Source organism: Bemisia tabaci, chromosome 3 (assembly GCF_918797505.1).
Source record: "Bemisia tabaci chromosome 3, PGI_BMITA_v3".
In the NCBI taxonomy this organism is placed as follows: Eukaryota; Metazoa; Arthropoda; class Insecta; order Hemiptera; family Aleyrodidae; genus Bemisia; species Bemisia tabaci.
The window spans coordinates 1765578-1781732 of NC_092795.1; the positions used below are offsets into that span (position 1 = coordinate 1765578).

Consider the following 16155-nt stretch of genomic DNA (forward strand, 5'->3'; position numbering starts at 1 on the left):
TTTGATGGGCAAGCGTCACTCACCCAGCGCTCTCTGTTGTCGATGGAAGGAATGATCCGACGTTGTCTTGTCGATTGTCACTCGAAAAATTTTGTTTTGAATTTCATTCTAACTTAAATTTGAGTTTACTTGCATTTTTAGTTGAGTGCAATTATTAAGTGCATGCCATAAGGCTTTAAAGTGAATTTGGACTCTTATCACGGCCAGTATTTCGCAGTAAAAATGCAAACACCTCACAGCAAAAAGCGTGTTTGCTACTACTATGACAGTAAGTAACCCTATTCTTCCTTCGCTGTGGCTCTCTTTTTGAACTTAAAAGCGGAAGTCTTATCTTCTGCTTTTAATTTCACAAGTATTTGCTTTTCAATTATGAAATGTGTCCTTCCTTTGACAGGAATAACAATTTGTCAGATTTGATTGGCATTGAGAGTCAGCGACTACACCTCAGACGGTCAGTGCAGCGGCCGCCACTCCGTCATTTGAATGTTTAGAATATGTAATCATAAAAAATTCCAAGAGACTCAGTTCACTCCACACTTTAATAACATGAGTGCTACTGTCCCTTTTAAAACCTGCTCTAAGGAAAAGAAATTCATAAATTCTTCTGAATATTTAAAGTTACATCTAGCACTAAGACATTAAGCGCATAGACTCATTTGTTTAGGATAGTCTGAGAATTAGATTTCAGTCATAAAAATGTATTGTTCTCAGAATATAGTACCATCAAAAATTGATTATAGCTATTTTAAGTGCGCTTGTTTTATTTTCCCTTTCTCTGAATTTCCTCTAATGGTCCCCTCTTTTTTTCTTAGGTGACATCGGAAACTACTATTACGGCCAAGGCCATCCAATGAAACCACATAGGATAAGGATGACCCATAATCTCCTCCTGAACTATGGTCTATACCGGAAAATGGAAGTTTATGTGAGTATGACGCGTTTTTAGTTAATTAAGTGAGACCACTCCTTTTCAACCTTCCATTTTGCCTCCTGTCAGTCAATACTAATCCAGAGAAATGGGAGGTACAAAAGAGAGAAGCATAAAATTCATGAAGGCAGAGAAAATTCACCGAGTCCATATTTTTTCTTAATATTCCAAAAATTTCATGTGTTACTTTATTTACTGGTTGAGAATTGATATTTATCCTAATACCTCGTGAAGCCTGAGGCAAAACCACCCTGCATCTCAAGGTGTCCTCTCCCCCTTTTAAGGTGATTCGTCAAGCTCAAAAGAAGTAGTCAAACCGGCATGCGATATTTCTCATCTTTTAGGTAAAAAATCTCGGGAGATTTTGAATATTTAGCTAAACAAAGGACGATAGCCCCTCTGCAGGAGCCTAAATAATCAGTCTGAACCTTAACATTGGCAAAATTCAGAGAAATGAAAGCAGAATAGTGTGTGGAAAAAAATCTCGCATTCCATTCAGCTATCGATTTCTGTATCGAATACAAGTTTTTTTTCTGAATACTATTCTGCTTTCATTTCTCTGAATTTTGCCAATTTTTGGGGTTGGAATGATTCTATAGGCTTGGGCGCAGGGGCTATCGTCCTTTTTTTGCTAAAAATTCTAAACAAGCCGAGAACTTTGACCTAATCGATGCGATATATTGCATGCCAGTTCGACCACGTCACTTGAGCTTGACGAATCACCTTGATAGCTTTGTATTTTTTGTAGAAAATGGGAGAAACTCCTCTCTTAGCTGTGATAAACCTTGGATGATCCAATTTCTCTGGATTCTCCTGCGAACAGATGCCCTCTGTTTTAGGAGAACTGTGTCTTTTTTAAATTGATGCTCCTCCTTGTGCTAGAATGAACTTGTATTCGTAAGAAATACAAGGTAATCCAAAAGTCTCACACCACCTATACAACCTCAAGGGTTCTTGCCGTTTTTCACAGTGATCCCATGAAAATTTGTTGAGAAGAAAAGTAGTTTCCTTTGACCTAGGAGCACTCACTAAATTTCAAGTCGTTATCCTAAATTTGTCCGAAAGTTACAGAGGTAATGGCATTGCAGGACTTTTGGATCACCTTGTGAAATTTTATACATTTTTTATTCAATTATTTTCTAAAATCACCGTGATCTATCAACTAAACCCTATCATAGGGAAAGAATGAGAATGAAGTTGTCTGATGGTCTCTATATCCTCCAAAATTCTTGGAACAAAAATAATTGCGTTAGAAAAAGTACCATGAGTATTTTCAGTAGCTAACTAATTATCATTCATTTACAGAGGCCACATAAAGCCACAGCTGAAGAGATGACTAAATTTCATAGTGATGAGTATATCAGATTTCTTCGCAGTATTCGACCAGATAACATGGCTGAGTACAACAAACAAATGCAAAGATGTAAGTTGATTCTACCTCTTATCTTTCCATCTCTCCTCATTCTCAAACATGCCGTGCGAGGCTTTTTTCCTGTCCTCTTATCTAGCTTCAGAAAGAGTGATATCAAAATATTTTTGCTCTTGCATAATCTCCCGTACTAAGGAAGAACTCTGTATGAACCCTCAGGTGTTGCCAAATTTCCCTTTATGAAATACACATTTTCAAGGAAATCTGTCAATATTTTTCTTCCAATTTATCCGAGCATTTTATCTGCAATTTACTTAATCAAAAGCATCTGAAAATTTCAAAGACTCTCAATAATTTTCTTCACGATAAATATGTTATCACAAAAAATGTGGCAACCTTAAAATGTTTGTATGGCGTTTTTCAATGGCAGGGTAGCAATAGAGAAGAGTGGGCCATTAATTTTAATTGTCAAGAATAAGCTTTTAACCTTCGCAGGCTATTGCTATCGCATTCATTTGGACTATAGTCAATGAACAAACACATGAAGCTTTTGCTGCCACCAAGAATCAATACTTGAGTGAATCAATGAACTGTCAAATATTTTTTTAAAACTATCCAAGCTTCTATCATTTACATATTACGTGTCATCTAAATTTTAAGAACATATGTTTCCCTTAATTTTTCAAGGAAGTTTACCCCTGGTGGACCTCGATGGTTAACCCTGATGAGATCATAAACCCCCAACAAATTCCAATCTAACGGACTTCATTCTCAGCCACAAACCTCAAACTATAACTGAACCCTCCATCTCATAAATAGTTTTTATTCTCACTCAAAGAATTTGCTCGGCATAGATTAGGAAAAAATCAGTAATTTAAAACCGATAGTCACTTGTAAAACTTATCAAATCATCGCTCTCCTGACATGAATGTTCATTCGGATTTTTGTCCAAAAAATAATGCAAACAGGATGGATAGGAAACAGGAAATCGGGGAAAAATCAGAGAATGCAACTCGACTGGGAAAAGTCAGGGAATTTTTTTTGGAGCCGGGTTCTACATAAAAATCGGATCCACAACAGGCCAGCTGATCAGAATTGTGCCAACCCGATAGCGCTTTCAAGCGGTCAAAAAACCCAGGGAATTTCATTGGAAGAATGATAAAATGAAATGTTGGTAGCCTTCTCATTTTCTGTTCGAAATCGCAGGAAAAATAGCGTGTTTTGAGATGGAAAGCGAGTAATTGTTTAGGATTGAACGCATCCGCTGGAAATTCCCCTCATATTTTGCAATACTGAGATGAATTGCTCGTGATTTCTCACCTTGAACAAGCAAAAACCAAGCAAGCAACTGTTCGAATTCCGGAGTAGGTATGTGGTATCAGCAAAGTAAAAGGTTTTTGCACATTTTTTTCACAACGGAACAATTATCCGAAAGAAGCAAGAAACTATCTATCAAAACATAGTCAAGTCGCACATTGTGCCCATATATGGAAATCTCAGAAAGTTATTCCGTCTGTTAGGTACTTATTAAATTATGGAAAGTATGTTAACATTGACGCAAAGTCTGAAAACAAGTGACTCTCAGGGAAATTCAGGCTTTGTCTGGCAGTAACTGACTCCTTTTTCATTGAAGGTAGCAGATTTAACCCTAAGAGCCTCTTATTTTCAAACAGATTGATAATGTGATCAATTACTCCATGGAATCCCAATATTTTTACCATTCACTCATTGAAATTTTTCCCCTATTTCAGTCAATGTCGGGGAAGATTGCCCTGTTTTCGATGGCCTATATGAATTTTGTCAATTATCTGCCGGTGGATCAGTAGCAGCAGCCGTCAAATTGAACAAACAGGCATCAGAAATCTGTATCAACTGGGGTGGTGGACTCCATCATGCAAAAAAATCAGAAGCGTCAGGCTTTTGTTACGTCAATGATATCGTCCTCGGTGAGCTTCTTTAACTAATTAACCACTTTGCAGTAATCGTAAATAACTGTTTGAATTATTCCCAGCCTCCCTATTTTGAAGAACCTTAATTTTTTCAAATTTCAAAAAAATTATTTTCTCTCCTTTTCTTTTTTCCTGCTTTAATTTTGCTAGTTTTCATGTGTTTGCAGGTTCCAATAGTCAGATAGCCAAGAAAAGCCGGCCCTCCTATGAAATTCATTATTCTTAATATAAAATTTTTTATTTCAGGTATCCTAGAATTACTGAAGTATCATCAGAGAGTACTGTACATTGATATTGACGTTCATCATGGTGATGGTGTAGAAGAAGCGTTCTATACTACTGATCGTGTCATGACCGTATCTTTCCATAAGTATGGTGAATATTTTCCTGGCACTGGAGATCTCAGGGTATGAGTTATTTCTCTAACTTTATTTAAATTTTATTGCAGTTCATATTTAATAACAACTTTGTATACAGGAAACAAAACTAAGCCTGATGGATCAGAAATGGCTCAGTCTATTTTCATCTGGTAGAATATCCAGTTTGTTTTTCTAGGTTATTGTAGAAATTAAAGTTCTGTCTACTGTTGACTGTAAAACTGTGTATGATGCTTGCAAATGCTGCTACCAACGCAGAGCCAATCACTTTATTCCTGAGCTACTGTAACTGGTCTCCAAATTTTTTAACAAAGCAAGGTCTGTAACCATTGGCGCATCCAGAAAAAAATTTAGGTTAAAAGAATGTTTTGGGGTAAAATTATCGGCAAGCTTAGGTCTTAATCACTACCAGTTCCCATAATTTTCAATTCAATGCTTATGTATAAGAAAACACTCCAAGATGGTCAATGTGCACAAATCGTGGCAAATGCTTGATTCAAGTAAAAATATAAATATAACGATAGCAAAATTTAAATATCCTGATCACGATTTTGGTGTTTCTAAGCCTCTGCTCCTAATTTATTTTTAGCATAGAAAATGCAACTATGTTGCCGGAGACTTCCACATAATATTAGCAGAACATAATGGGTAATCACTGAAATCGTAAAAAAATTAAAATATTTTTCCTAGAATGAAATATAGGGTAATGACAATTTTGCAATGTTTCAAACGTGATTAAGTTGTTTCTAAATTAGGTTATCAAGAAGATTTGTCATGTTGTTGCACAGCCCCACTTCGTCAGTAAGGATATGATGGAGTAAATGGATTTTCTAATTTTTGGCTTGATTTTTTAATTTAGGACATCGGCGCTGGCAAAGGGAAATACTACGCTGTTAATATTCCTTTAAGAGACGGAATGGATGATGAGAGCTATGAATCTATTTTCGTTCCGATCATCTCTAAAGTTATGGAAACATTTCAACCAAGTGCCGTTGTTTTACAATGTGGTGCTGACTCTCTAACAGGAGACCGTCTGGGTTGCTTCAATCTCACTGTGAAAGGTATCAATGATTATTTTCATGTTTTATACCAACAGGGTTTTTTTTTTTGTTTTTTGACCAAAGTTTGGTGAACACTTGTGGCTGAGAACCATGCTTACTTTGTATGATGGCAGTGCGTTTGATTCTTAACATCTTTCTAGCCAGATTGTGTCTGGAACATAACCGGCCAAGGGAATATGCTGTATGAACATTTGAGTGTCACCAAATTTCCTCTGATTAATTGTTCATTTTTGAAGAGTGATATGAATATTTTCTCTTGAAATTTTCAGATAATTTAGATTTGACTGGGTGGAAAATATATGCAAATTTTCCGGAAAATTCATGCTGTATCGAAAAAATTTGGCAACGTCTAAAGGCTCACACAACATTCTTCCTTGGCACGGCAGAATATTTTGCAAGTTTCTGCAAAAAGTAGTTTTTTTTTCTGACCTCAACTGACAAAATCATCATCGTTAAGTCAACTCCAGGATTGCTGTAGTAAAATTTGTTCTAAGAATAAGATTTAAATAATAATTTTTTTTGGATAAATTCTTTATTACGTATAAAAATTGGACTGCATTTTGCAATTTGGAACTATAAATTCTGGCTCCTCTGGAAAAACATGTATGTGCATAGGGAAACTAATGGCACATACGTTGTTTTTAAACCGGGCTAGAATCCATAGGTCCAAATTGCAAAATGTGGTTGAATTTTGATGGGATGGTCTTAAATCACTGTAATACCATAAAAGTCATAACACAGGAAGTAGTTATATCAGAGTATTACTGTACTACTCTAGAAAGAGGTAACAAAGTTGGCAAGCGAAGATAGTCAGTAGAATATCTATAAATCCAATCAAACACAGTAACACAATGAGGTGACAAGGCAGCTAGAGGGCATGAAAACTAATATTAACTATGTAAGATTGGCAGGATGAGATGGTGGAACAAAACACTCCAAGAGATATTAATGTTTTGATTTTTTCAGGCCATGGAAAGTGTGTAGAATTTGTGAAGAAGTACAATTTACCGTTCTTGATGGTCGGCGGAGGAGGCTACACAATCAGAAACGTATCTCGCTGTTGGACTTACGAAACATCTGTTGCGTTGGGTGTTGAAATAGCCAATGAACTTCCTTACAACGACTATTTCGAGTATTTTGGTCCTGATTTCAAACTGCACATCAGTCCGTCAAATATGGCCAATCAAAACACTCAAGAGTACCTAGAAAAAATTAAGTAAGTTGAGTTGTTGTTTATTTTTCACATTTTCATGTTTCCCTCTTTGATAATTTTGGGGAATTTTTTTTCTTTCTCTCTTTGGTTTCTAGCTACTCATATTTTTGTTTCAGCTGTCAATATTTTTTTTCTTCATCTCCAGCATTCCTAGTTTTGGAAGTCTGTTTGCATGTGAGAGGAGCTTACATCTGGTTTAGAAAAGGCATCGAAATATAAGAAGATCAAAGGATCTTCCTCTCTCTAATTAATATACATCCCTGTCCTCAGAAAGTGAGATCGCTGTTCAGAAAATTCAAAATTGAGGTATTAGCGCTACTGCTTAGGAGAGTTGCTCAAACATTTTGGCACATAAAAAATGCCCAACCATGTCAAAAGAAGTCATAAGTATGACAGTTTGTTCTTTGTAGTGCGGAATAAGTCGTTTTCAGAAAATACTATTTAAAAGTTTTCATCCAACATATTTCAGGCTCTTTCTTGTTGGATTGATATAAAAATATTCATCCCTCATCACCCCCATAATGGATTTAACTTCCTAAAGCTGATTCTTCATAATACTTTAAAGTCCTTTCTTCCGAAAACTCCACAGTCATACCTATTTATAACGAACTCACTTTTGATGAGATTCCGCCTGTAATGAAATAATTTCGAATCCTTGTATATTTTTATAAGCGGCCCATAGAAAAAAGCCTGGTTTTAACTAATTCTAGGACCTGGATGTTCACTTCTAATAAAGTATTTGCTGACGAAAAACGGCAATTTTTTCTGAATACTAAGGAACAAAATTCATTGAAAAATATGTGAAGAAAATTCTAACTGTCAGAAGAGATATTTATAGCAATAATAATAAAGGACCTTTAGTACTAGCAGTGGCTAACAACACCCCCCCCCCGGCCGATGATATACCCTCGGGTGATTCCGGCACGTCTCAGAGTACTGATACCTAGTTGTGTATTAAGTTGCAGTTAAGTCTTAATAATAAGAATGACATGTAAATAATAAGTCTTGTAAAGTGTATGATAACTATGTATTTTTCTGAGATAAAAAAAAAAAAAAAAAAAATAATTCATTGAAACCTAGGGTGTTTTGGTTTTTTGTCAACAAAGAAATCCGAGTATGCAGTCCCAATTTTTTTACCAATTGTGGTAGAAATCTTTTTCATAAAAAATCTGCTATTGTGCTCCAAGACCCCTTTTCCTATAGGTGATGTTATGTATTCAATTTATTGGTGTCCTGATGGAATCTTAAAATCCTGTTTCAGGACTCGCCTCTTTGAAAATCTCCGCATGTTACCTCATGCCCCTGGTGTACAAGTTCAAGCAATCCCGGAGGACGCCATCCCAGATGATATTGAAGATGAGGACAAAGTTAATCCTGATGAAAGAAAGCCGCAAAGAGACGAAGATAAAAGGATCACTGCTGACAATGAATTTAGTGATAGCGATGATGAAAGTGGAAACAGGAAAGATCACAGGTACCACTATGCTTTCAGACTGATTTCATAAAATCAAAACATTCTATTTTAACGCAACCGTTTTGCTTGCTTTCACTGTATCCTAAAGAACTTTTCCAGACCTTTGTGAAGTTTAATTGGCGTTCCTGTCGAATTCAGCTTTAGTAAAATCAGCTTTAGTTTCCAGTTTGACACAAAGCTTACCCATCCAATCTTCCAGTGAATGAAGATGATAATTACAACTGATTACAATATTTGTAACATTGAAGTTAAAGATTTAAAATTAAAAATTAAATTAGGTGAAATGGCTAGTCTAAAGTGTAAATGAATGTTGCAGGGCTGAAAAGTGAACTTGGGTTTTTTTTTAAATTTTTGTTCAATGGTTCAGTAGTGGAGAAAGTAATAATCGAGCAGTTTTCCCTGAAAACATTAAAAAAAAACCCCAAAAAATTGGATTCTTTCCCTGCTAAAACACGATAAGAAGCATCATTCTGAAAATGAATCAAGAAGCACCTCCTCGCATGATTATGAAGGTTTGTCATAGACACTTAGATATCTGTCCATTTGCAGAGATGATGAAACTTCTATCGTAATTGGCAAACAAGGATGGCAATAATCATAAGTTAAGTCTTCCTCCCCCCCCCCCCAAAAAAAATACTGTTTTTTTCTTCTTTCTTTTTAAATAGAGGTGGTCTCATTTCTTACTAAACTAGAGAGACTTTTTACTGTGAATCTATCTTTAAATCGCGTTTTCCTCATCTCTTTCAGATCATTCAAGAGCGGTCCATCAACGCCAAACAGCAAGAGGCCTAGATTAGAGCAAGTCAAACCGGATGGTGACACCAAAGTAGAAGAACCTGTGAAAACAGAAGTTAAAGGTAGGAAGCAATTAGCAGATTTTTTTTCCATCTCTGGCCTAATTTGTCTTAATTCCTGAATTTTACTAATGACAGGAAAAAGACTTGAGCTTTTGAGCAAGCCTCTGAAACCAATCCATGACATACGCAGCATCAGCTGAGAAATAATACCTCCTTTTTGTGACTGCTCACAGAAAAATGTGGGGTTTTCAGAATTAACATCTCAAGATTAAGGCTTTTTTATCATGGCACCACCATGTAAAGGAATTTTTCCGGATATTCTGGCATGGAAACATTGAAAAGGGTCAAGGCAAATTGTAGTTGTGATGGCTTTAAATGAACAGACTTTCGGATGTCATTTTAAAGAGATGCTGTATACATACAAAGTTTTTCTCATCCATTTTCAGGACTCAAATCATCAGATTCAATTTCAATGCATTAAAGAAACTGAAGTACTCTAAAATTATTCTTAGGAACACTGAAAAGTGTTTTCTATTGTTTACTGAAATCCAATCACTCTAAGTAACACTAAGTTTTTGCATGTGTAGATATGCCTAAAGAGCCTATTTTCCCCCAATCCATCCTTTTTAAAAGGCAGCATGCAAGGCTTTGGAATGTTGTTGTGCTTGTGTCAAATTATTTTCAAAAATTCCTCTCAAAAATTTTGATTCCTGAGATGATGACAGTTTTGCAAAAATCTCAGGAAATTTTGATGGCATTAACTATCTGGCTAAATACCAGATAGCGCAATTATCTTGCATTCCGTATATCTGGCCCAACTCTAAATTTATTATATTCTATAATAAAATATTATATCTAGTGTATCAAAGTAGACATCATTAAGTTCTTAATTTTTATCTCATCTTTCTTTTGCAGATTCATAACATCTCTGAATTTGAAGTCTGAAGATAATCTCAATTATTTTAATGTGTTGTATCCTATCATCAAACAAGAAATCAGAAACCTCGCAAAAACTGCTCACGACCTACGAACCAGTAGATTGCTACAATAAGTTAAGAAACCTCTGCCTGACGAAGTTTTCTGTTCCAATCGACTTCCGGCACTATTTATTATTGTAATCTCCTGAATTCGATCATTCAGCGTTAAACATCCTTGTTCCTAAGCCCTCTCTCCCAAATAGCGTCAATTTGCAATCATGTTTTTACACTTTTGTTACTGAATTATCTGTATGTTCTATTGATCTCCTACGATTTTAATTTTTCGTTCCCAGTCCTTACATGTTGTCACGTCTTAAATGTGACTTTCGTTCTCCTATAAAATTCACTGGTCTTGATATGTTTACTTATTTTTTTTTTCTTAGTGTACAATGGTTAAGTGTAACCGAGAGTAACATTTACCATCCAATCTCATGAAAGGGCTCCTTTTCTTTGTAAACCTAGGCCTCGATGTTTTTAAGAATTATTTTCTCTTCACCTCTATAAATTCAATCTTATTTTATGACCTTAATTGTGATTCCTACATCATCTCCTGTTTAATTAAGCGTATTTTATTGATGTTATGATCGACGACTATGACTGATTGCACCTTTCATTCTGAAAAATTGTCATCAATGACCGTAATTTTTTTTCTGTCATTAGATTTTGCAGACTCATTTTGTGTCTCAATGGTAGAGTCAAACCAGAAAACATAATATCACCTCATTATACTTCCCTCATGGGCCTACTGCGATCATAATTTTTCCAAGGAGGGAATAGCTCTCGTCTAGAGTGTTTGATGTGTGACAGAGGGCAAAAAAAATTGAACGTTAAACGATTTCAAGTTATGTCACGCCCTGAACAGCATTGAAAACTGCCATTTTTAGCATCAAAAGTGCTAAATCGAAGCTTTACCAGCATCGGTTTTTTTTTTTTTTTTTAGATGATAGGAGGATGTTTGAAAAAGTAAATTTAAGTACTTTTAGATTGCATGGCAGGCATTTAAATAGAGAAGGGTAATTCTGTAGGTCAAAGTTTTTGCACTGTATTCATTGAATCTCCCAATTTAAAAACGATCGCGACCAATCTCGGAAAAATTAACTTTTTCAGGAGACGAGAAGAACTGCATAACAGCCAAGAAAAGAGTGTTTTTACGCCAAAAAAAAATGGACATCGTTAAAAATCCCAGTTGGGTCGTTTTCAAACTGTGAGATTCTATTGATAAAAGACCTCTTACCTCAGGCCCCTTAGGTGTACAGTCAACGTTCTTTCTTCAAAACAACCTCTTTTTTGACCAGCAGTTTGACCTTTCCGATCACTGTGGAGAAATAGTGTTCTGCGTGCGCAAAGTAAATAAGTAATCAAACAGAATTTATCTTTTCGTCTATATCTGTAAAAATCGAAAAATAATTTATAATGATTCCTCGATATTTGATGGAATTTTCCACAGCATGTGATTAGTAATTAAACTGATTATGAGTTCATCCCTTCAGCCAGAATTTTGGTCATATATTTGACCAAATCGTGCAGTGAGGATGTTCGTGCACTTGGATTGTTGAATGAGCGCGTGTTTGTGTGTACATACCGAGAATCTGAGTGTCTTAGTTCAATTTTTTGTCGATTAGCGTCAATAGCCATCAAAAGCGGATGTTAATTTGCTTGCATATCTATTTTTCTTCCCTTCGATGTAATCCCTGTTTTCCAGTTCATTTCAGTCCAGCAAGGATTGAAAATTGTAAATTTTTTAAACTAGTTTCGTTTATATTTTTATATAACAATGAATTTCAAGCTAAAGTATTATCAGAAAGTTCAAGTTGATTGGTTACTATAAAATCTATGTCGCTATGATTTTTGTATAAAATTCCAGTAAAATCTTGGTCATCCATAAAATTTGTGAAAGTTGGCCTTAGCCCAGAAAAGCTAATGCCTAAGTAGCAGAGTAAATGTAACATGAAGTGTTGGATTTGTTTGTAACACACTTCACAACGACTAATTTAAGAAATTTCAGAATGTGATAAAGAAATCAATTTGAATAAGTAATAAATTTAATAAACATTACTTTTGTTCATTTCAATTCATTCTGTTTGAAGGACGCAGTAAAACTTTCCACGTCCAACTCACCAGTGAGTAATCAGCGATTTTGGTTTTTGTCAGTTCACGCTTCTCTTTCTGCTCATAAATGCGGAAAACTATTCAATTCAAATGGAGCACTAAGTCACTCTCGCTGTGTTTTATCGTAGAAGAAATTTACTGTGTGCTGACTTTTTTTTCGACGAGATAGAAGTGCCATGTATCAGACGTGGAGCAAAATGGTGATTCAATTAAGCTTCAGTTAGTCCAACGTATGGGTTGTTTTTGATGGCTAGTTTCACCTACGTTTATAGTGGTTTTTTGCCAGAAGTTTGAATTTTGTATTCATTATGTAAAATAAAAACGCCAACTGCTCTCTTAAGAGTTAATTTATAAGTTTTTGTTAGTTTCAACATATTCTGCAAGAAAATTTGATGAGACACGTCTTTAAGAGGTCTAATTCTTCTTTGTGTTGCTGTTCTGGAAAATTTGCCACCATGCACTAAGGTCCCTATTCTCTAGACAGTCACTCATATGTTGAAATATATAAAAGAAATTGGAAATGTTGTTGATGCAGCATGATTTATTTAAATCGCATCGATGAGAGATACAATTGAAGAACAATTTTTCATCAAAAGTTTTTAAACATTTTAAATCCCTAACAAAATTCTATTTATTAATGATCCTTCATACATTTTAAAAAGCATATCGTTGGCCAAAGTGCGAAACCACATATCTCCGTTTGCGCCGTTGCAGACTTCCTGTCGTACTTCATCGTTTCATTGGAAAACTTGTCAACTAATTACTTTTGGATCTTTCCACAAGATGTCTGACTTAAATGACTAAAAGATAAAGAAATTTTACAGTTTTTTTCAGCCATGAGAAATGTGAAAGGTAAAATACAGATTACCATCAATCTAGGGAGATCTAACGATAAGAATGCGATAAGGTATTTTGCCCGGTTGTTTTTAATACACATAAAATACAGAGAAGAGATTAGTTTACTAGATGATTCAGCTCTATTTAAGATTAAAGGAAAACTACAGAGGACTGAAAGCCAGGATACGAAAATTAGTTTGCAATGGCCAATTGAGCCAAAAAATTGTCAACTAGGTTAAGAAAGTGTTAAGCACTTATGGGACTCAAAGGAGAATCATAAAATAAAAACGAAAATCGCAAAGCTAATCAGTATTGTATTCAACTGCGCTCAAAAGTGAATGTTGCTCATGAAACTTTGGTGGTTTAAAAAAAAAGCCTATCAACAGGAGATTTGAAAATAAAAACTTAAATGCAATTTATTTCATACAAACTGACTATGGTAGACGCACGTGTCAGACAGTAAGTTGGAATTCTTTAGCCAACATGCGTTAAAAATCAGCATAAAGCTGAAAATCTCAATACAGGAGGAAAGAGCTCATATGAGTACAATTTTCCCTCAGAGAGATACGCTGGTTGGTGCAACACTAGTAACGGGTAATAAGGCTTATGCAGAGCTGTTTGGATAATAGCTCACTAGATGGCGCAAGTTTACTTGCTGCCAGCGACCGCTTGCCCAAGTCTCGAGCTGGCTTTCACAACACCTCCGAGCCTGGTAGCAGAAGATTCAAGAGGCTGCGCTGCACTGAGGATGCACTGATAATTTAAACTGAAATATCTCAAAAATTCAAGGAAACTTGTTCATCACATTTCTCAAAAGATTAAATTTTATTGGGGGAGATTTAGCAATGTTTGAATGTTAAAACAGCATTTTCCTTGGTATGGCAGTACGGGTATACGACCTCTATCCATCAATTGGACTACATTTTGCAGTTCTGAAATACAATTTATGGCTCAGTTAAGAAACAACGTATGTGCTATTAGTTTCCTTGTGTATATAGGTGTTTTTAGGACCCAGATATTGTAGTTCCTTATTCTGCCGTGCTAAGCAAGAACGCCGTAAATCCATCAAGATTTTCCTGCGGTTTTTGGAACTTAACACTACAATAAATAAAAAATATTTTACCCATGCACTTCAAATTTTCAGGTTAACTTCTTGATAGTATTAGCAAAAGAATTCTGTAAAAACATTGTCCCTAGGTACACAAGTTTTTCTGCGATGATAGATTGTTTCCATAAAATTTAAAATGGCGTTTACGGCGTTTTTGCGTTGCACGGCAGAATTGCAAAATGTAGTCCAATTCTTCAATGATCACATCTCACATCTTGATAAGAGCAGCATAAATTGGACGGGTTTAAGCGGAGTTAACCTAACTACAAAAGATGTTGCCTGATTTTCTCTGATATTTTTTTTTAGACAGAAAACCAGGCAACACTGAAACTTGATATTACAGGAGTAATAGGGCGATGTGAAATTTTGTGTGTATTTAAGGGTTATTTCACAGAAAATTTAAGGGCGTTAGGTAGTTTAGTTCAATGTTAAAAAAACATAAGAGTAAATTAGGTGATGTGAATGAAATTAGGCTGATTCTGTTTAAGCCCGCCCAATTAAGTGTAGACTACTTAATTACATGCTCTATCAACAAGAAGAGTTCCTTTGCCAGTTATAAGCTCTTCTGCATCCGACACAAACATCAAAAGGAAGCTTCCGCTTTGGTATAACAAGGCACCTTGGCATTGAGGAATAACTTTATCATCCAAAATTATTATAATTTGTACAAATTACAAATGAACATATGGCAAACAGAAAGAGTAAATAATAATAATTTGACTCAAAGATGATTAACAAAATTAAAGGAGATTTGGTGGGATACTTTAAATTTGGCATAATTCAGAGAGGTAAAATCTTACTTACTACATAGACACAGAAAGAGAATGGTAATAAGTATAAAATATTTCCCTCAATGTGCGGCCGTTTGTCGTCTTAACTAAATTTACTTCAACAATGTTAAACTTTAGAACCACCCATTTCCATCTCAATGCTTCAAAATTTCTGAACATTTTATCTTCTTCAGAGGCAAACAAACTAAAATTACAGCTTGAAATTTTTTCCTGTTTTCATTCACCTTATTGAACAGGGTCATTCTGTAGAAATTTCAAATGGAAACGTTCCAAGTTCCTACAGCGAAGTTAAAACATCGAGATAAGTAGGCTTGGAGTTGAATCATCAATTCCCATTTTTTTCCATACTGTTATGCATGGATTAATAAATAAATACTTTTTATCACTTCTTTTAAAACATAGCAACTTGCTTTGGTAATGTATCATGACAAAGAGTTTTCCTGCAAAGAGCTTTGATGAGATTTATAAATGGACTACATCAATCCGGAAAAAAAAATCACTTTTTTTAAATCAATTTGTTAAAACGGCCTTAGTAAAATAGCAATGGAGTTAGCCCCTTTCAATAAACTCAATTTGGACAATATTAAAGTTCAGTATACTAAAAAATTAAAAATGCAGGACTGTAATCATCAAACATGAATCCAACAACATCTAAATTTTCTGTTGTCTCATACAACCCCCCCCCCCCCCCCCCAAGAGAAAACAACGGAATTACGTAATGAGTCTTTACTGCAGTGGTGATATGTATATTCCTATAATCTGACTTTTTCTCTCCCTCTCTATCATTAAATATTTTATCAGATTTTTTTCTGTTTCTTCTGTTTTTATTTTCTTTTTGCACCATGAATTTAAATAATACATGCCTTTTTGTACCTGAGCAGTGTCAAAAATTTGAAGATTTCGGAAATAGGCATGCTCAGTTCATATTCAGAGCAAATCTTCATTTTAATTAAAATATCAGCCAGTAAGATTGGAAATACTACAAATACATCCCATTTTGTCAACATTACAATCTCACCTACTATGAACTTAATTATTATACATCAAGATAAGACTGTAACAAATCTAAATCTTGTCTTCGGAGCAGATTTCTCTCAAGATACACTTAAAATTAATTGAATGTGTCTTGTAGGATTAAATTAAAAACTAATGATTAGAAATTTCC

At 35.0% G+C, this 16155-nt stretch overlaps 1 protein-coding gene across 1 annotated transcript; it reads left to right on the forward strand.

Moving 5' to 3' along the window:
• Window positions 1–27: 27 nt before the first annotated feature.
• On the forward strand, window positions 28–12200 carry LOC109038557 (histone deacetylase HDAC1). Its single transcript, XM_019053649.2, has 10 exons — window positions 28–268; window positions 813–925; window positions 2234–2351; window positions 4049–4243; window positions 4493–4653; window positions 5483–5684; window positions 6651–6900; window positions 8159–8371; window positions 9119–9228; window positions 10084–12200. Exons 1-10 carry the CDS (start codon window positions 223–225, stop codon window positions 10089–10091), a joined length of 1416 nt encoding a protein of 471 aa, XP_018909194.1. The 5' UTR covers window positions 28–222; the 3' UTR covers window positions 10092–12200.
• Window positions 12201–16155: the final 3955 nt, after the last annotated feature.